The sequence below is a fragment of the Panthera leo genome, chromosome A2, assembly GCF_018350215.1.
Source record: "Panthera leo isolate Ple1 chromosome A2, P.leo_Ple1_pat1.1, whole genome shotgun sequence".
Lineage (NCBI taxonomy): Eukaryota > Metazoa > Chordata > Mammalia > Carnivora > Felidae > Panthera > Panthera leo.
Window position 1 is genome coordinate 129,385,289 of NC_056680.1, and position 21,167 is coordinate 129,406,455.

A 21,167-nucleotide genomic window follows, 5' to 3' on the forward strand; every position below is an offset into this window, starting at 1 on the left:
CAAAAGTATGGCCAACTAATCTTTGACAAAGCAGGAAAGAATATCCAATGGAAAAAAAGACAGTCTCTTTAACAAATGGTGCTGGGAGAACTGGAAAGCAACATACAGAAGAATGAAGCCAGACCACTTTCTTACACCATTCACAAAAATAAACTCAAAATGGATGAAAGACCTGAATGTGAGACAGGAAACCATCAAAACCCTAGAGGAGAAAGCAGGAAAAAACCTTTCTGACCTCAGCCGCAGAAATTTCTTACTTGACACATCCCCAAAGTCAAGGGTGTTAAAAGCAAAATGAACTATTAGGACCTCATCAAGATAAAAAGCTTCTGCACTGCAAAGGAAACAATCAACAAAACTAAAAGGCAACCAATGGAATGGGAAAAGATATTTGCAAATGACATATTGGACAAAGGCCAGTATCCAAAATCTATAAAGAACTCACCAAACTCCACACCTGAAAAACAATCCAGTGAAGAAATGGGCAGAAGACATGAATAGACACTTCTCTAAAGAAGACATCCAGATGGCCAACAGGCACATGAAAAGATGCTCAACGTTGCTCCTCATCAGGGAAATACAAATCAAAACCACACTCAGATACCACCTCACGCCAGTCAGAGTGGCTAAAATGGACAAATCAGGAGACTATAGATGCTGGCGAGGATGTGGAGAAACGGGAACCCTCTTGTACTGTTGGTGGGAATGCAAACTGGTGCAGCGGCTCTGGAAAACAGTGTGGAGGTTCCTCAAAAAATTAAAAATAGATCTACCCTATGACCCAGAAATAGCACTGCTAGGAATTTACCCAAGGGATACAGGAGTGCTGATGCATAGGGGCACTTGTACCCCAATGTTTATAGCAGCACTTTCAACCAATAGCCAAATTATGGAAAGAGCCTAAATGTCCATCAACTGATAAATGGATAAAGAAGGTGTGGTTTATATATACAATGGAATACTATGTGGCAATGAGAAAGAATGAAATATGGCCTTTTGTAGCAACATGGATGGAACTGTAGAGTGTTATGCTAAGTGAAATAAGTCATACAGAGAAAGACAGATACCATATGTTTTCACTCTTATATGGATCCTGAGAAACTTAACAGAAGACTATGGGGGAGGGGAAGAAAAAAAAAAGTTAGAGAGGGAGGGAGCCAAAGCATAAGAGACTCTTAAAAACTGAGAACAAACTGAGGGTTGATGGGGGAAGGGAGGGAGGGGAAGGTGGGTGATGGGCATTGAGGAGAGCACCTGTTGGGATGAGCACTGGGTGTTGTATGGAAACCAATCTGATAGTAAATTTCATATTAAAATAAATAAATAAATAAAATTAAAAAAAACCTGAGAATAAACTGAGGGTTGATGGGGGGTGGGAGGGAAGGGAGGGTGGGTGATGGGCATTGAGGAGGGCACATGTTGGGATGAGCACTGGGTATTGTATGGAAACCAATTTGACAATAAATTTCATTAAAAAAATAAATAAAAATAAATAAATAAAAACCTTGTTATCACATATAAAACAGAAGAAGAGTCTGAAGGTGGAGAAAAGAGAGCAGTCTGACCAGGGACTTTGGGACCTGAGGAACATAATATTTAGTTCTCTGGGATTTCTTTCTGTTTCAGATATCCCACACCTGAAGTTGGAGAAGCTGGCCACCCTGAAACACCAACAATTACAAACAAAAATCCCCCACAAAAGCCTACACTCTTTGGCCAAAGGATCAGGAAAGGGGCAGTTTACCAGGACGAAACTTTCAGTCATAACTGGTCCAGTCCAGTTGAACACCATAAAAAACTGTGGCCTCACCCACAGCAATGCAGAGCTGAGACTGGCACTCTCACGAAGCTGTGCACAGATGCCCTAATACCTCTCTGAGATAAAGCCAAATAGGGACTAGGTGCTTTCCTGCTCAATGGTCAGTGTTGAAGACAATATGGGGAATGCGAATTTCTATGTCAGGCCATAATGTCATAACACCACCTCCTTCTGCTGCCAAGTGGTATCCCATAAAGCCAGCTGAAACAGTAAGTTTAAGTAAGATGCAGAGTCTTGTAAAATCAAGATGTCCAGACTTCAGCCAAAAGTCACTTATCATAACAAGAACCAGGAAGATCTCAAATTGAATGAAAAAGGACTGAATCAGTGTCAACATTGAGATAAAAGAATGTTAGAATTATCTGGCACAGCTTATGCAAAAATTAACTCAAAACGGTTCAAAGACTTAAATGTAAAATATAAAACTAAAACTTTTAGGAAGAAAACCTAGGAGATAAACTTTAGGATATAGGGGTAGATAAAATAATGCTTAGACTTGACATCACAAGAATGATGCATACAAGGAAAAACTGACAAAGTGGACTTCATCAATAATTTTTTTTTGCAGAAGACCTTGTTAAGAGGATGAGGAAACAAACTATAGAAAGGGAAAAAAATATAAACCACATTCTCAATAAAGGACTAGTATCTAAAATATACAAAGAACCTTCAAAATTCAACAGTCAAAAACAATCTAGTTAGAAAATGGGAAAAAGACATGAAGAAGCATTTCACAGAAGAGGATATATAGGAGACAAATAATTCTAAGAAAAAATGTTCAACATCATTAGCCCTTAGGGGAATGCAAATTAAAATCACAGTAAGATATTACTACCTATCTAACAGAATACATCACCCAACAACAACAAAAAAATGACAACACCAAACGTTGAAGAGGATGCTGAGAAATTGGATCATTCATACATTGCATATATGAGAATGTAAAATGATACAGTCACTATGGAAAACAGTTTGGCAGTTTCTTTAAATACCAAACATGCAACTACTATACAATTCAAGAACAATGCTTCTAGGAATTTATCCTAGAGAAATGAAGACTTATGTTTATATAAAAACTGGCACAGAAACATTTATAGCAGCTCTCTTCATAATAGCCAAATGTGAAAACAACCCAGGTGTCCTTCACCTGAGCAATACTGAGCAATAATAAAGAACAAACCAAATATGTTTATATATTTATGTATTTATGTGTACACACACACACACACACACATATATATATATATATATATATATATATATATATATATATAATAACCTGGATGAATCTCCAGAGAATTATGTGGAGTTAGAAAAAAAGCCTATTACATGATTACATGTATAAATGATTATATTTATACAACATGCTGGAAATGCCAAAATTATAAAAATGGAGAAGATTTGTGATTATCAGGGTTAAGGAAGAGGTAGAAATGGGAAGGAAGTGGGTTTGGGTATAAAAAAGCAACATGAGGGATCCTTAGGGTGATGGAAATATTCTGTCTTGACTATATCAATGTCAATATCCTGGCTGTGATACTGTCCTATAGTCCTCTAAAATGTTACCATTGTGGAAACTGGGTAAAAGCTCTGTAATATTTCTTGAAACTCTGTAATAATTCTTACAACTGCATGTGATTCTACAATTATCACAGAATAAAAAAGATTAATTAAAAAAAACATGAAAGAAGGGACACATGTCAGTCGGTTAAGTGTCTCTTGATTTTGGCTCAGGTCATGATCTCATGGTTTATGGGATTGAGCCCCATGTGGGGCTCTGCGCTGATGGCGTGGAGCCTGCATGGGATTCTCTTTCTCCCTCTCTCTCTCTGCCCCTCCCTGCACACACACAAGCACATACATGTGTACAAACTCTCTCTCAAAATAAACATATTAAAAAAAGAAACAACATTAAAGAACAAAATTTAAAAAATTCAATATAAAAATCCCCAAGCCAGGCGTCTGGGTGGCTCAGTCAGTTAAGTGGCCGACTTTGGCTCAGGTCATGATCATGCGATTCTGGAGATGGAGCCCCCCGTCAGGCTCTGTGCTGACAGCTCAGAGCCTGGAGCCTGCTTCGGATTTCTGGGTCTCCTTCTCTCACTGCCCCTTTCCTACTTGTTCTCTGTCTCTCTCTCAAAATAAATAGACATTTAAAAAAAAAACAAAACAAAACAAAAAAACAAACCTTCAAACCAAAAATAAACTCCAGTAGTATTCAGCAACAACACGTTTTGAGCCTCTACTATGGACCAAGTAGTGCACTTGGTAATACACGAAGTAATACACTAAGCTAACGCTATGAGGTAGGTACTATTTTCCACATGAAACTGAGAAAACAATCACTTGCTCCTATTTGTTTAAATGAGGCAGTACAGCTAGTGCATGTATTAGGAAGTTTTTCATACTATCTTAAACTTAGTTTGTTAAAAGAAAGAGTTTAACTTTATTTCCCAAACACACAGCTTGGTTTCCTTAGGTGAATCTCAGCTCTGAAAGCAGAGAAAATAAAATTCAATGTAAGGTGGCCATCCTGAAACAGTCAGGAGAACTTGGTAGGAGAGTCAGGGCAGACTTTTTATCTTTTTAAGTAAAAGTAAAAATTAATTTCATCAAGGGCTAGGCAACAGTCTTAAGACAAGGTTCTATAATGGAGGATTTATAAAAATAATGGCTAAAAGCTGACATTTTTGTCAATATATATGAAAACTACTGCATCTACTGCCATTTCTGATGTTTTGAAGACTATTCTTCAACAGACCTAAAAAAAAAAAAAAACAACATTCTTGGTCAACTGAATTTGCGTTTTATTTATTTTTTTTTAATTTTATTTTTATTTTTATTTTTTTATTTTTTTTCAATATATGAAATTTATTGGCAAATTGGTTTCCATACAACACCCAGTGCTCATCCCAAAAGGTGCCCTCCTCAATACCCATCCCCCACCCTCCCCTCCCTCCCACCCCCCGTCAACCCTCAGTTTGTTCTCAGTTTTTAAGAGTCTCTTATGCTTTGGCTCTCTCCCACTCTAACCTCTTTTTTTTTTTTTTCTTCCCCTCCCCCATGGGTTTCTGTTAAGTTTCTCAGGATCCACATAAGAGTGAAAACATATGGTATCTGTCTTTCTCTGTATGGCTTATTTCACTTAGCATCACACTCTCCAGTTCCATCCACGTTGCTACAAAAGGCCATATTTCATTCTTTCTCATTGCCACGTAGTGCTCCATTGTGTATATAAACCACAATTTCTTTATCCATTCATCAGTTGATGGACATTTAGGCTTTTTCCACAATTTGGCTATTGTTGAGAGTGCTGCTATAAACATTGGGGTGAATTTGAGTTTTAAGTAGAAATCTATCCATCCATCCATCATCTCTATAGACACACACACATGAAAATATATACATATACATAAGCTATCAAATAGGTTATTTCTTAATATTTTATAAATTATATTATAGTGGACTCATAAAACAGTGAATACTGAAGGTTACTTAGAAATTACCAAGTCAAACTTTCTCATCTCATAGCTGAGGAAACTGAAGCCTCCCCAAATTAAGATCCTTACTATTCACACTGTAAAATCCAGAATTAAAACTCAGGATCCCTGACTCCTGTTCCTCGATTTCACTATTCTTACTTCCTCAAGCAATTTGACGGATGAAAAGAGAATGAAACATCAAGGCAATTTAAATTGGTCAAAGTGAGAGCTATTAACAAATTCGGCTTTCTGAAATTAAACGTATTTTAGTCCATGATCTTTTCAACAAACAATGCTTCTTATTCCCTGGCAAAATGAAAGCAGCCTCATCTATATTTGAAATGCACACAGGACACTCCCCCAAGGCCAGATTTCCCAGATTCCTAGCGTAACCCACCCTCAAAGGGACTGAAGCCTTTACAAGCACAACTATGTTCTGTTCCACGTGCCATTTGCTTTAGGATCTTACAGTGACATCCTGGAACTGGAGCCGCATCGCGGAGCCAGATGACTGAGGTCGACTGGTGATCTCCAATATGGTTCTCAGCAAGATGTCCAGCAGGCTGGCCACTATCACATCGATTTCCTCCAACACAGATTTTTCCTTAAAAGAAAGAAATAAGGAGTTCAGGCAGTTGTGGCTGAATATGTGCATTAATCTCTCTGTAATGGAAAAGGGGGGAAAAAGCCACATTTCCAAATCAGGAATCAAAAAGAGAACTGGATAACTTGACAGACCTGGACCTCACCTATATCACCTTAGTAAATGGCCTTCTTTTATAGAAAACAAAGGCACAGAGAACTTAACAGCTTACCCAAGAGAACCCAGCTAGGCTGTGCAGTGGTGCCTGAGTGGTGCCAATGACAAGGTGGGGTGATGTCCTGGAAAGCATCAAACTACTCCAGAGCACTAGCTGTGCACTAACACAGTGTGGGATGTGGCCAAGTCGGATGCCTTTCTGGGTCTGATTCCTCACTGAAAGTCCCTCTTGGTTCCCCAAGTCCTTAATTCTTTTTATTTGAGACTGTGCTTACATACACTCTTCTTGAGCTGCACAGTTATTTTCTAAAACTCTAAGTGCAAACAACTATTCCTATAAAAATGATTTTTAAAAAGCTCTACAGGTGTAGACTGTACAACATTCAGTATAGATGAATACCATGAGCTCCAGACTGGACCTCATGTCAATGGCCACGGTGGACTGCTTCCCTAAAGGAGAATTAATACTATCCAAGCCCCCAGGACTTGAGAGAGAAACCCAAGTTGCTCTTCTCTGACTGTATGCAGCGGAGTTGGATTCTGATTACAACTGCACAAGACAAAACTCTGTGTACTCCGGCTCTCTACCAAGGAGACTGTCTTCCAAACACACAAACAAAAACTTTTACAAAGTGTGAATCTGAAAGAGCTTTTTGGCCACGGTTTTATGATAAACTTTCTTACACTTCTGATAAAACTACCATAGTTTCCCCTCTAGGGCAGAATTTCTGTTCTGAATTCCTTATCAGATAAGTCCAAAAGGTGACTGCAAACTTCCAAACTGAAGTAGACGGGGGAAATTAAAAAAAATCTTTTCCACTATGCTGATACTTGTTTTCAGTTTTCTGCGGTGAACTATCTCACTTAGCAGAATTACGGTTTATAAAAACATTCTAACTAGGCACAGCATAGCTACTCTTTACTGAATGACATAGAAAAGTTTTAAAGCAAAACTATCATTCTCTCCCTGTGTCACTCTTCAACCCAGTCCCAGATCACCCTTGGGGCCTGGAATCACGGGGATGTGGAAAAATCAGTTGTCCCTCCCCATGCAGATCTTATTATACTTTTATACACAGAGTTTCTGCCCTTCTCCTCTCAAGTGTCAACTTTGTTCCCACAGTGCGGGGGGGCCCTCTCTCAATTATGTCCACTGGGGTCCCAAGCCAGCTCACTGCTGAGCCCTTCAGAAGGCGATCCTAGGTAAGAGAGACAACAATGGGGAAACTATATAGTGTATGGCAGGGAGGCAGAGGCACAGGAGTCTCAGCACTGCTCTGTACAAGCTGTCAAAGATGAGCAAATGCCAATTCATGGCTGCAGGCTGACAGAACTAGAACAGGACACCCTTTCCATGTGGATTTCACATCAGTCCCATGAGCCATGAACATGAGTATCCAAAGAATTGTCCTCATTTCTAAGTAAGCATGTGATTTTTTGCTATTTGCCCTGTATCTTCTAATGCGACTATACAGCACCAAGAGTCAGGTACATCCACAGGAATTCCCAAAGCCCCTGACAATTCAGTATTATTGTTGGGGCTGGGTAATGACTGTAGTGCAAGACATCCTTGGTCTCCTGGGCCCTTCCTTTGCTTCTACGGTTTCTGTGGGAACCAAGGGCCATGGGCCCAAGGGCCATGGACAAGCTCTGAGCATCACCATGCAGCCTTCCACAGAATGGGCCCCAAAAGACTTCACTTTACAGGCAGTAATTTATTCTTGCCACAGAGTATTCATCATATCAAGATTAAAGACACATGTGGGAGGCTTTGAGATTTCTAATTTTTCTCACTGGGTATTCAGTTCTTTCTTGAAATACAAGTTGAGGAGGTTATTTGGGGTTACAGCAATCTCACAAGGTTAAAAAAAATATTTCAGAAGAATAGCAAAATGTCCAACCCAGCTGGAAATAAAAGTGAGAGTCTCAGAGGGTTATTCTTCAGTGTGGTTTCTCTGAAAACTTGAGAGTTTTTATTTCCAGAAGCCATTTGATGGGAACTACATACTATGATCTGTATTTACTCACTGAGCTATTTTTCTTGATGAGACAAAATACGTTGCTAAGGATTCGTGCACACATGATCAGGTCCTTCTGTTCTTGCAGGTGCATATGGAGGTGATGTAACACGACAGGCAGGAGAATGTACCTGGAATCTGGAGAGAACAGAAGCATTAGTGTCACATCTATGGAGGCCCACGCCAACCTTGTACACATCCATACCTACTCTAACTGTACTGGTTAAACGATTAACACATAGTGAAAAGCTACATAATTGGTATTGGAAAAAAAGTAGTCCGTTTCTCTAATCCATGATTCCTGCACTCAAGAAGTCTTTGACTCTTATACTGAAAATAGGTTATTTTTTTAAATTGTCTGTTTTACCTCCAAATATCTAAACGGCATGCTTATCTGGCCATTTTCTGATTTTTCATTGAGACTGACCATCCAGTGACTTCTTACTATAGTAGGTGAAAATTTAGCTTTTCTTACCCTCTTGTCTTCTCCCCAGTCTCGGAAAAAAATTTTTTTTTGTCACAATTTCTGGCTAAATTAACATTTTGCATTTGCTGCCATTCTGATTTCCAGTGCTTTGCACATGACCAAGTTTTTGTTTTACTTTTGTTTATCTCTCTTTAAAAGCTTTCAGGAAATTATTCCTGGTAATTCAAATTTTCATGACCACGTGCCTTGCTTTGGCCCTTGAAACCTACAAAAACTCATGTCCTGCAGCGCTGGGATCTTGCCTTGAAGTACTTCCAGCATTATTTCCTTTTCTCTATTTCTTCTGTCCTCAGTCTGGAACTCTGACTACACTGACATCACGAATCTCTTAAAATATCTTCTTTTCTTGATTTTTTTTCCATCTTTTTGCCCAACTTCTTTATCTTCCAACTCTTCTATTCAATTTTCTTGTTTTTGCTATCCTATATTTAATCTCCAAGAGTTCGTTCTTATTTCCACCTGGGCCACCACACAGCTCCTTGTGCTCAGAAGGGCCCCACACTTGGTTTCATGCTCTGCTGCTCCCATGATGAAATTCCCAATAACTTTCAAAGAGGTATTGCATTTTTATTATGCAGCCTTTCCTGTTTATTATTCCTTCTTTATTTCTTTTTACAGAAGGTTTCATTCTTGTTTCACGGATGCACTATTTTCTCTTTCTGGGTTAGTTGGGAGACAATTTTGTGATTTCTTTTTCTCCTTCAATTATCTTTTTCTTTCAAGTTCTTTTTTCTGTTTCTTCATTTTGGCCTCTGCTTTCACATTTAAGGTTTTCCTACAGTATCTGTTGATTGTTGTGTGTCTTTACAAGCAAGTCACTAACATGCTAACTAGGTGGGGGGGACCCACAACAGTGCCTCGGCAAGCCTGTAAACTGGTGAAGCTTCACAGCAAGGAGGGAAGGCATCCAGATGTTTCATCAGGGGACCCTCAAATTTCAGAATCCAAGATGCCTTTTCTTGGGCTTGTCAGTTTCTCTACAGAGGAATCTGCCAAACTCCTCTCTGGGGAGCATGAAACCATCATCTTCTAGTAACTTGAAATCAGGAAAAGAAGGGGCAGGTGAGGGTCTCTTTGTTTAATTGTGAGGCCCTGTTTATGGTGTGGAGCCTCATTCTCAAATTTAGCAGGCTCTGAACTCCTGAATCTAGGCACATCTCATTCACTTTCTTTAGAGGGTAAGCTTTCCATTTTTGGCTAAATTGACTATTCTGTCTAAGGACTTTTTATTCAATTTTTTTATTTCTAGCACCCTTAATTTTCAGATACCTTGTATTTTCTTTTTATTTTTCTTCGTTTTTTGTAAAGTTTATTTATTTTTCATAATCTCGACACGGGGCTCGAACTCACGACCTTGAGATCATGAGTCACCTGCTCTTCTGACTAAGCCAGTCCGGTGCTCCTGAATACCTGCTATTTTCAATTCTTGATCCTTTCTGAAACAGCTCTGCACCGTCTGCGGATCTGTAGTATAAACTAGCCTGTTCTTGGCACCTCTCCAACACCACACACCTGTGTGCATCAGCCTTCTCTCGTCTGTCAGCTGCCACTCATCTTTGTTAAAACTGTTGAGATTTATGCCTTGTCATCTCTTCTCCCAGGCTCATAAACTTGGGAGATTACACATTTAAAAAAAAATTCCTTGGGGCACCTGGCTGGCTCAGTTGGTTAAGCAGCCGACTTTAGCTCAGGTCACGATCTTGTGGTCCGTGAGTTTGAGCCCCGTGTCGGGCTCTGTACTGACAGCTCAGAGCCTGGAGCCTGCTTCGGATTCTGTGTCTCCTCCTCTCTCTGCCCCTCCCCTGCTCACACTCTGTTTCTAGCTCTCTCAAAAATAAATAAACATTAAAAAAATTTAAAAAAAATTCCCTTACCGACCACAGATACAAAAACCCTTTTCGCACCTTTGGCAAATCATTTCTAGCAATATGTAAAATACATATTGTTACTTCACGACCAGGTAGTGTTTCTCTTAAAAGCAAGGTTTGTTAAACATCTGAAAATCATACTTGTATACTTTCACCAGGGAAGAAAAGTAAGTACAGTCGATTCTTGTTATTCATGGTAGTTTTAAGTTGGAACAAGTCACTGGAAAACCATGAAATGGCAAATAACGAATCATTTCTCCTAGGGGAAGTATATGTGTGTATAATATAGGATGCATATCCCACATAGGTAACGATATTAAATCCTAAAAACAACTCATCCAGGTAGATTCTATTTTCTTTATTTGATAAAAGAGAACACGAGGTTTAGAGTTGCTAAGTGACTTGCCTGAGGCTACCCCACGAAGAAGGGCCAGAGTTGGGATTCAAACTCTAGCAGCTGGCCCCGGAGATGAGCTTCTTGCACTGCGCTGCACTGCCCCCTACTGCTCCATCCTCTAGTTAGACGAGCATGAGAGTGGAAGGGAATGCAGAGCATTGCAGTGTTTGAGCTCAGCTGGGAATCTGTGTATTCTGCTACTCAAATATTTCACTGCTTTGTGCAAGTCCACGAATGAACGTGAGAGGGTCACAAGTATTGATTTTGAGGTCACAAACACATTTTAATAAGGAAATCCATAAATAAAGAATTTTGACTGTATAAGGATCATTTCTCTATCAACTAGAAGTCTTATATTTATCCCTAATTTGTCATTAAATAAGTATTTGAAACAGTAACGTAACTGACTTATGCAGTATATATTTCAATCTTTTGAAAAAGTAACAAGTATGCTTATCGTCCTGAGTTTACTTTTCAACAGGATGTCATAAGCAAAAAACTATTGTTAAGACTATAATTGTCATATTATTTATGGATATGCCCACTTGCAAATGTCCTAGCTCCTTTCCCTGATCTGCTTGATTTTCTTTTTCTTTTTTAATTTTTTAAAATGTTTGTTTATTTTAGAGAGAGAGAGAAAGGCAGAGAGAGACAGAGTGTGAGTGGGGGAGGGGTGAGAGAGAGGGAGACTCAGAATTTGAAGCAGGCTCCAGGCTCTGAGCTGTCAGCACAAAGCCAGACGTGGGACTTGAACTCACAAACTGCAAGATCATGACCTGAGCCAAAGTCAGATGCTTAACCGATTGAGCCACCCAGGTGCCCTGATCGTCTTGGTTTTCTAAATGATGTCACCTCTGCAGCAATTTAGAAAGATTTTTCCTGATTTATTAAAACTCATGTATCTTCTAAATAGTTGCATAAATAATTCAACTTAACTAACTCAAGCAACAATGGACAACCTAAATAACTCTATACTTAGTAAAGAAATTGAACTTATAGTTCAGAAACTTCCCACAAGAAAAATTCCAGGCCCAGATGGCTTCTATGAATTCTATAAAGCATTTATGGAAAAAAATCAAATCAAAGCCTACAAAAATTCTCCCAGAAAATAAACAGGGAACACAACTAACTCTTTGAGGCCAGTATTATTGATGCCAAAATTAGTCAAAGATATTACAAGAAAACTATAGATTGCTATCTCTCATGAACATAGATGCAAAAATCTTTATAAAATTTTAGCAAAATAAATCTAGTTATATATATATATTTATATATATATAAATACATATATATATATAAATACATATATATATAAATATATATATGTGTGTATATATATATATATACATATATATATATAAACTATGATCAAATAGGATTTATCACTAAGGCAAATTTGGTATAATATCTGAAAGTCAATCAACATTAATTCACCATATTAACATATGTAGAGAAAATGAGCAAAACTCAGCATCCATTCATGATAAAAACTGTCAGGAAGCTAAGAATAGAAGGTAATTTTCTCAAATTGATAACGAGCATTATAATGAAATGCCTACCTTTAGCTAACATAATAGTTAACAGTGAAAGATTGAAAGCTTTCTCCCTAAGAGCAAAATTAAGGCAGGGATGGCCAACCTCACCAACTCAATTCAGCACTGTAGTGGATTCTTTCCTAGTCAGTATAAGATATATCATATGTCATAAAGAATATGATTCTTTATCCTAATAAAAATCAGAGAGCATGCAAAATATTCACAGCTGGGAAAGCACCATTATCAGTGTTTGCATGATTGGTTTATCAACACAAGGTTTGGTGCCGTAGGTTTACCATCACAACAAACCACACAAGGCATAGCCATTCTTCACTTTCAGCAACACAGAACATTAAACTCCAAACTTGTGAAATAATGCACTGCAGGCTTCCTTTAAAGCCTTTAAGCCTTACCAGGAAACTTAAATACTTATTTATAAATCAATTACTTGACAAAGAGAACCAAGAAAAAGAAACTAACAAATTACATGACAGGAGTCACTGCCTCGTGATGATTAATTAGAACAGGAGATAAAGCTTATCTGGTATGTTCCTGCAGGTAGCAGAATTTGATTTCTAAAAATTCAATTTGCAACCAACTGTTAAGAGAATACCAACTGCAAAAAAGCGAGGCAGGTAGACAAATAATTCGTGTGTGGTGTGCATAAAAAGAAATATAGGACTACCTACATTGCAGATTTGCTTTTTCTCCCTACTAGGGCAATGTCAGCCAATGCAAATGATACAATTGGTGGGGAAATGCCAAACTCGCTGACTGGTTAAAATGCTAATTCTTACCTTTAAAAGGAAACACTTGGACTCATCAAGCAGGACCCAAGAAAAAAAGAAAACCTGCAGTTGAACAAACACTCACTTCCCATACATTTAGCAAAAGAACCTGTTATGCAGTTTCTGTCCTTGAAAGTGTCGACACGCTCATATTCTACATCTCAGACACAGCTCACTGTATTATGTATCTCGTGGAGTGTATAAAGGAGTGACTCTCATTTACTTTTTATTTTGCCAGTACACGCGTGAGTGGATAAAGCCAGCTCCCATTAGTAATTCCCAATGGGTGTGGGGCTAGGAAGGAGGAGAAGCAGCTATTAACCGTTGGGAGTCACCAATAACTGAAATGCTAATGTCACAGATAGCAACAAAACTTGCAAATGAGCCTTTCACACCCTGGAGGGCAGACCCTGAATGGAAAGAAGGGCAGACAACACAGGAGCTACATTCTCATGCAGACAATGTCAGGATCACAGAGGGAAAAGAACAGTAGAGGCCTAGAGATGATCTCTGAGTGTGGTTTTTAGAGCTCACTCCCCAGATTTATTCCCACCCTGGATGCCTCCACCACGGGGCGCCCTTTCTAAGGCTCAACAGATGCTATGCCCACTTGTTACTTTTATCAACTGTGTTCTGCTTCTGGTCTGGGCTTCCCACAGCCCAAGCTGTTCTGTTGTCATATTCATGCTCATCCTTAGCTCAGAGGTTGCTTTTCCAGTAAGATTTTTTTTATGCATATCATTTATTCAATACCGATTGCTGCTCTATCCTGATTCCTAATGTGTGACCCAGAACATAGTATTCATTCGTGAAACCTCTACTGAGCACCTACTATGCACCAGACACAGTGCTGGGAGCTGGAAATATCATTGTGATGAGGACAGATAAAGTCCCTGTACTCTGAGGTTTTCCTTGTGGAGCAAGGGGTGAAGACAGACTTGAAACAATTAAAATCCAATTCTTTTTTCAGTTACAGCCCTAACATGTGATCCAAGAAGCAGAAAGCAAAACAGGCATGAGAAGTAGATTATGAGAGCGAGAACTGAGTGAGCAGGGCAGACTGGAGATGATTCAGAAGATGTGAGTTACTGAGCCCAGCAGGGTGAACAAGGATCACCTAAGATCAGAGAGGAGCAGGAAAGTGTGGGTTCCACTAGAGTGAAGCACAAGGAGATGGGACCAGGCAGGTGGGGAGGGTGAGGCGACAGGGCCTGCAAGATCAATCCTCTTCTGTGTCCTCAAAACAGAGCACAATCAGTGGATGTGAGCAAGGGAGGTGGGAGTGACATCGTCGGGTGTGAGTTTCTGGAAGGGAACTCTGGCTGCACACATGGATGGGCAAAAGGAGAGGGAAGCAAGTCTGGACATGCCCGAGGGCATGCAGGCAAGGTGGCAGTGTGGGATGGACCTGTGTCTGGTCAGGGGGAGGCACAGATATGGGCCGCCGCAGAGGCCCAAGAATAGTCTCTGGAGAGGTGGAGATGAAGGGCAGAAGGAAGAGGAAGGTTTCACGGACAGCTCAGAGCTCCAGGGGTTGGTGCTGCCATATACTGAGACAGAAGGAACAGACTGAGAGGGAAAAGGGGTTTGAGGAGCTTCTGCGACATCTGTGTAGAGAAGCTGAGGACAGACGGCTACTCAGGTTTGGAGCCCAGAGGAGATATCCAGTTGCCTAGAAATACAACTGTGAGGGTGGTGTCGGCACATGGACCACAAACTGAGGTGGAGTGGGTGGGATGAACCCCAAGGCTCACTCATGCCTCCCTACTACACAGGACCTCCTTCCCTCCCCGGGTCACAACTGCTGCACCTTATCAAATCATAACTCCTTGTTCAAAGTCAGCTTTCATGGTAAACTAGCAGCAGACTGAGGGCGGAGGCTGGATGTTTCACTAGCTGCAATATCTCTAGCATCATACCTGGCATGGGGTCTGGCTGCAATACTCATTTGTTGAATAAATGAATGAACTGCCCCATGAGTCTACTGGATAGGAGAAGCAGCGGAAATGGAGCCCCCTGTGTCTCCATGTTTTAACCTGGCTTAAACAGGAAGTGAGACAGCACATTGTCACAGTCTGGCTTGCAGTGACTCCCTCTGCCAGTGATTGCCCTGAGCCAGCAGGGGAACACAGCTACTCCTATATGTCAACGCAGATTGGTCAGCTGCTTGTAGCAGTGGATACAAGGCACACATCCCAGCCCGCTGCCCCCCCGCCCCCACCCCCCCGAAAACCAGTGCAGATGTGAACAGGTGATGTGTAAGAAATGAGAAGATACAGCTTTCAACCATTCCCATGTAATGTGCTTACTCACGCCAGTCAATTTAAAGATTTCAGCAGAAAGGTAAGAACACAGTTTAAATTGGGTCTTGCCATTTACATTGATTTTCACACAAATAAAACTATGATTTTAGGGGCACTTCCACCTTCCTCCCCAACCTCTATATGTCAGCTCTACTCTTCCTGCTATTGCCAAAGTGGTCCTCTCCAAAACTTAGACCCTTTCTTGGCCCTCAGGAAACAGGAAGATTTGTGAGGAGAGAGGGAAAAATGAGTTGTTCAATTTTTACACATTAAATATGTCTGCTTAGACCCCAGATGACTTATATGTCAAATGCCAATCTATGTAGGTTGCAAATCTTAGCTATGGCCTTCAGGTTTGGCCATATGCCCTCGACTCTGAACTTGGGGTGTGACTAACAGAGCTAATTCTGCCTGGTTATGAAACGGCTCCAGCTCTGAGGCTGTCCGTGGACCCTTAACTCAACCTGGCTTGACTCTTCCCATGATGTTTTTTCATACCCGTCTTTGGTATTGACTATGGTGTTCCTCTTTCCATCTCTTTTCTGTATTAATTTTTAATCTAAGCTCAATCAGGAGTATTCTATAATCATTCTGATACCTATGCATGCATCCTCTGCTTTTTTTCTCCTTGGGATTTGTGATAGTTTTTATGGGTCAACTTGAGTGTGCTGTGGGGTGCCCAGAAATTTGGTTAAACAATATCCTGGGTGTTACATTTGAATTGGGAGCCTGAGTAAAGCAGATTGCCCTGCTCAATGCGGGTGGGCCTCAACCAATGCGCTGAAGCCTGAATAGAACCAAAGGAGGCATAAGGGAGAACGTGCTCTCTTTGCCCGTCTTTTAGCAGAGACGTCAGTCTTCTCCGACCTTCAGACTCGAAGTGCAACTTCCACCACTGGCTCCCTCAGGTCTCCAGCTGACCAACAGCAGAATTCTCAGCCTGCATAATCTGAGCTCATCCCATACAAGAAACCTTGTACACACACAAACATAGCCTCTATCGGGTCTGTTTCTCTGGAGAACTCTAAGGCAGGATTCTAGCACAAAGACAACTGTGAGAATTTTTTGTCTTTTCTGGGGAGTTTGTAACATTTAAGGTCTTTTTTTCCAAAATGTTTTGAAATTTATTTCCTCAAAAGTGTGGCCCAACTGTACTCTGGACTCCTTCTTTGGATACTATGAACTCTCAGAAAATAAGGTCACATTCTCAGATTCTTCTCACTTCTATCTATCTCACTAGCCATTTCTTTACCGATCAGAATTAAGCTCAGAGTAGCAACGGTCTTTGCCATACTCTATGATCTGAAGAATGGTCAAGAACTAAGCACTTTATCTTTGATTGAATGTGTATCCTGTTAACACCCTGTAATGTCCTCATCTGCACTTTACCTTGTCCTATTGTAGATTTTAATTTTAAATCAGGAAAGTATCTTTTGTAACGTCCTTCTGGCTAAGATGTATGTGTACTCACACAAGTGCAGCACTTCTGAGTTTCATTTAAAAAAATTTTTTTTTAATTTTTATTTATTTTTGACAGAGAGAGAGAGAGAGACAGAGTGTGAACAGTGAGGGGGAAGGAAAGAGGAAGACACAGAATCTGAAGCAGGCTCCAGGCTCCAAGCTGTCAGCATAGAGCCCAATGCAAACCGTGAGATCATGACCTGAGCCAAAGTCAGATGCTTAACTAACTGAGCCACCTAGGCACCCCTGAGTTTCATTTTTTAAACTTTCAATAAATTAAAAAAAAAAAAAAAACAAAAACAAAAACAAAAAACTCCTAGATTTCTAAGTGTTTTTGTTTTGTTTTGTTTTTTTGTTTTTTTTCCTCATATGCAGCTGAGCTATTGCCTTGGTTTTGAGTCTGTTTTACCCATGTGGAGTGGACGGAGTTGTGGTCTCCCAAAGATGTCCATGTCTTAATTCCCAGAACCTGTGAATATGTAATGGCAAAATGAACTTTACAGAAGTGATTAAATTAAGGATCTTGAGATGGTGAGATTATCTTGGATTATCTGGATGGGCCAATGTAAGCACATGGGTCCTCTTAGGTGAAAGAGGCAAGAAAATTGGGTCAGAGAGAAATCTGGAGATGCTACACTGCAGGTTTCAAAGACAGAGGAAGGGGCCAAAAGCCCAGGAGTGCAGGTGACCCCTAGAAACTGTACGAGGCAAGAAAACAGATAATCTCCTAGACCTTCCACAAAGGAATGCAGCTCTGTGGACACCTTAAATTTAGCCCAGGGAGAAGAATTTGGTACTTCTGCCCTACTGAACTGTCATATACAAAGTCTATGTCCATAGACTAAGTCCATAGTTTCCGATTTAGAATTTCGGAGTTACTAGAAATACTCTCCAGGTTTCCCCACCATTAGTGTGGGGTCCCAGGTAATTTAAATAGAGTATAGTTTGTGTCTTGGGAAGTTCTCAGGTAAGCATGCTATTTTTTTCCATGAAGACAGCCTTTTTCTCAAAGTGCATTGCCATTTATACGTGGTAAGTTTCTGTCTTCTCCAATGGTGAATCACTCAACATCAAGCCAAACTTCAACCCCCTGGGGCAGTGATGGAAATCTTTCCTCTTACTAGCATCCATGTGCTTCTAAGTATTCCACAGATCGGGAGTTGCTTTTGCTTCTCGAAGGTTGTTTCTCCATAATTATCTTCCATGGGGAGTGCCCCACATAACAAAAGAGGCAGGTTTCGTCTTCTCCTCTTCCCCCTCTGCATCACAGTGACAGTCACCAACCTCCCAACACTGGCTCTGAGCCTCTCTCCAAGGTCACCAGCACAGACCCTCCAAGGTCTACATTTCTTGGGTCTCCTGGGTCCTTCCACCCCCCACCCCAAGAAATAATCTCACCACCTCCCACAAAGACCCATATCTCTCCTCCTGGATCGAAACAACTTCTCTTTGTATTTTTTTAGTCCTGGTTTCTGTACTGCCAACTAAGCATCAGTAATCAACACGGCACTGAGTCCACAGACAGAACACATCCCGGAGAGGCATGCAATGAACACAGTCCTCTCAAATAATGCCCTTCCGTTTGAGAACAATTTTCATTATCTGTATTGCCCTTTTGGTATCAGATTCTATTCGAACAAAGAATTAACTGGTCAGTGAGGGAGAAACGTGGCAGAAACTACCAATTCCTCTGAGATGGGATGAACTTTTCTTCATTTGGTAAAAGCATAATTGGTAGTCTAGTCATACCAGGTACCTGGTTTGGACCTCTACCCCCTCCACTCCACCCCCCTGTTCCCAACCCCAGAGGAGACCCTGATCACTGCAGAAGAACATCTATGGCTCTGAGGAATAGAGTTTGAAAAGCACTGCAAGAAATATCTTTTCTCCAGGATGAGGTGTGTTTTCCTGGGGAGAAATGAGAAGGTTTGAATTTTCTTTTATTTACTTAAGTGTTATTTCTGGAGAAAAAAACAAAACACAAAACCAAAAACCAGAAACAAATAGTCTATCAATAGGAGAAAAAAATAAATTAACCATGATAAATTCATTCATAGTGGAATATCATCCCACAGTATAAACAAGAATGAACTAGAGCTATATCTCATAGCATGATAAAAAAAAAAGAGATTTATTAATGATTTACTCATCTGATACTATTTTATTCTTGTATGTTTAAAATGTTTTACAATAAAATATGTAATAAAAGTTTTATTATCTATATTTGAAACCCTATTTCAAAAATATTATACCCACATATGCATTCATGTGGAAAGATAACTCTCAATAGAATCAATTTTGAAAAGTTTATTTGCTGATAGCACAGAAACTTCTTAAACTTTAAAATGAGTTTGGTAATTTATTTCAGGAAAAACTAGAAGAAAAAAGGCAATGGGATTTAATAACAGATATGACAAAATCAATTTAGTAATTGATCACGTGCTATTAGGATAAAATAAAAACTGATAATACATCAAAATTTTCACTCAGTTTCAGAACACAAATTGAAGGGACAATTTTAAGAACAAAAGAGACAAAGAAGAATCCTATCAGGTCCCTGTAAGCATTCCCGAAATAAAATGTTAAATTTTGTTGAACAAAAAAATGAAATCTCTTAGGCAAGAAAATAAGCATACCTGATGTCCCAACTAGTTTGTGATTAGAATCAGTAATTTAATCATTAGGGTTTTCATTCTTTCTAGAAATAAAGCTTTAATAGCCAGACTGTTCTATTTGGCTACTTAATACATTTATTCTACCATCCAAATACACAATGCTTTTGAGACAGTAATTGTGTTTCCTCTTTCTAATTGCTTCTGCTGACCTGTGACTACCGGAGGTAAGTGACAGCTTTCATTCAAGAGACTCACCACCCTACCTGGATTGGTATAAAGCTGGCTTTCCACGGTTTTGCCGATGCACTGCAGTTTCACAGCCTGCAGGGAGTCGTCCACGTGCACGATGGTAGGCAGGCTGCCCAGGGTGTCCTGCACCAAGTTGGCCACTTCCCTGACATCAAAGAGCTTCAACAGCTCTGAGTACACAGCTGGGAAGGAGCTCAGAAACACAGCCTTAAAAGGAAGAAATTTATATCAACTCCAAGATACACCCTGAGAAATTTGCTGTAAAATGTCATTGAGTTTAAGACTATGACAAATAATTTTGAATGCTAAAAAAATGAATGTAAAATGTATCTGGTACCTAAGCTAAAAGGCTGAAATTAAAAAAAAAAAAAAAAAAAAGTGTGGCAAAATAGAACAATGTTTTAAAATGTGCAAGGGTGCCATATAATAAAAGTGAGAAACTGTGGAAAATCACTGACATTAGCAAAATGATTGGCAAAAAATCCCACAGAATCAGCAAAATGCAGGACGATCAAATGGAAAGAATGCTCCACCAAGACCTGGAATGCAGTAACTTCTATTTCATTTCTCTTTTGAGAAGCTTTCTGAAGTGCTCATATAAATCACATTTACCTTGAAGAAACCAAACACATGGACAAAAGCAATGAAGTTACGGTTAAAGAAAAAAAAACAAGACAGGGAATCAGAAGATCCAGATTATATGTACTACTGGCTTTGTCTCTAATCAACTCTATGACCTTGGACAAGTCATTTTAGCCCCTTGGGTTTTAGTTTATCACCTGTAAAATGAAAAGATCATTATAACAAACCTTTAGGATGCTTTCAGATTTACTGTAACCCCAGAACTGCGTACTAAGAACAATATTCTTTATATAAGTAAAGAAACTGGATAATCATTTTTTAAGGAAAAAAAGATGCTAATATCAAATCCTAAGGGGCACAAATTGGACTAGGATTGTACATCAAAACAAGCCGAGTCTTTTAAATTCCACAAAAGGAGGGCAATGGAAGGAAGAGTCGAGCAGCCTTAAGTCTACCAAGTAGGGGAAGGAGGCACATGTTTCTAATATGCTGATACTCAAGAGCTAGCTGGCTTACCAATGAGATCTGACACCAAAACAAAGTAGGTCGAGTCTACATGGGCTGATGATTCAAACATAGACTCAAATTCAAATTCGTGTGTTTTGGAATTTATCTATACAGCAGCAGCAAAAATATCTAGAACAGCCAAGACCTGTTTCTGATGCCAGAACCATCAAAATGCTTCAGGTGCTACAATCAACAGCTATGTTCTCCTCGACTCTTAAACATGATAGGTTTATTTGAATACATTTAAAATTAATAACTTGGTATTCTCTGTTAAAGACTGTATTTATATAACCTTC

The 21,167-nt window shown here is 39.7% G+C and overlaps 1 protein-coding gene across 1 annotated transcript in view; it reads right to left on the reverse strand.

Moving 5' to 3' along the window:
- DOCK4 (dedicator of cytokinesis 4) overlaps window positions 1-21,167 on the reverse strand; it is a 430,451-nt gene that overhangs the window by 106,861 nt on the left and 302,423 nt on the right. Inside the window, exons 23-25 of the mRNA XM_042922426.1 lie at window positions 19,797-19,989; window positions 8,090-8,217; window positions 5,771-5,905 (exon numbers count right to left, since the gene is read on the reverse strand). Coding sequence (XP_042778360.1) covers window positions 5,771-5,905; window positions 8,090-8,217; window positions 19,797-19,989 — 456 coding nt within the window. The remainder of the gene's footprint in view (window positions 1-5,770; window positions 5,906-8,089; window positions 8,218-19,796; window positions 19,990-21,167) is intronic.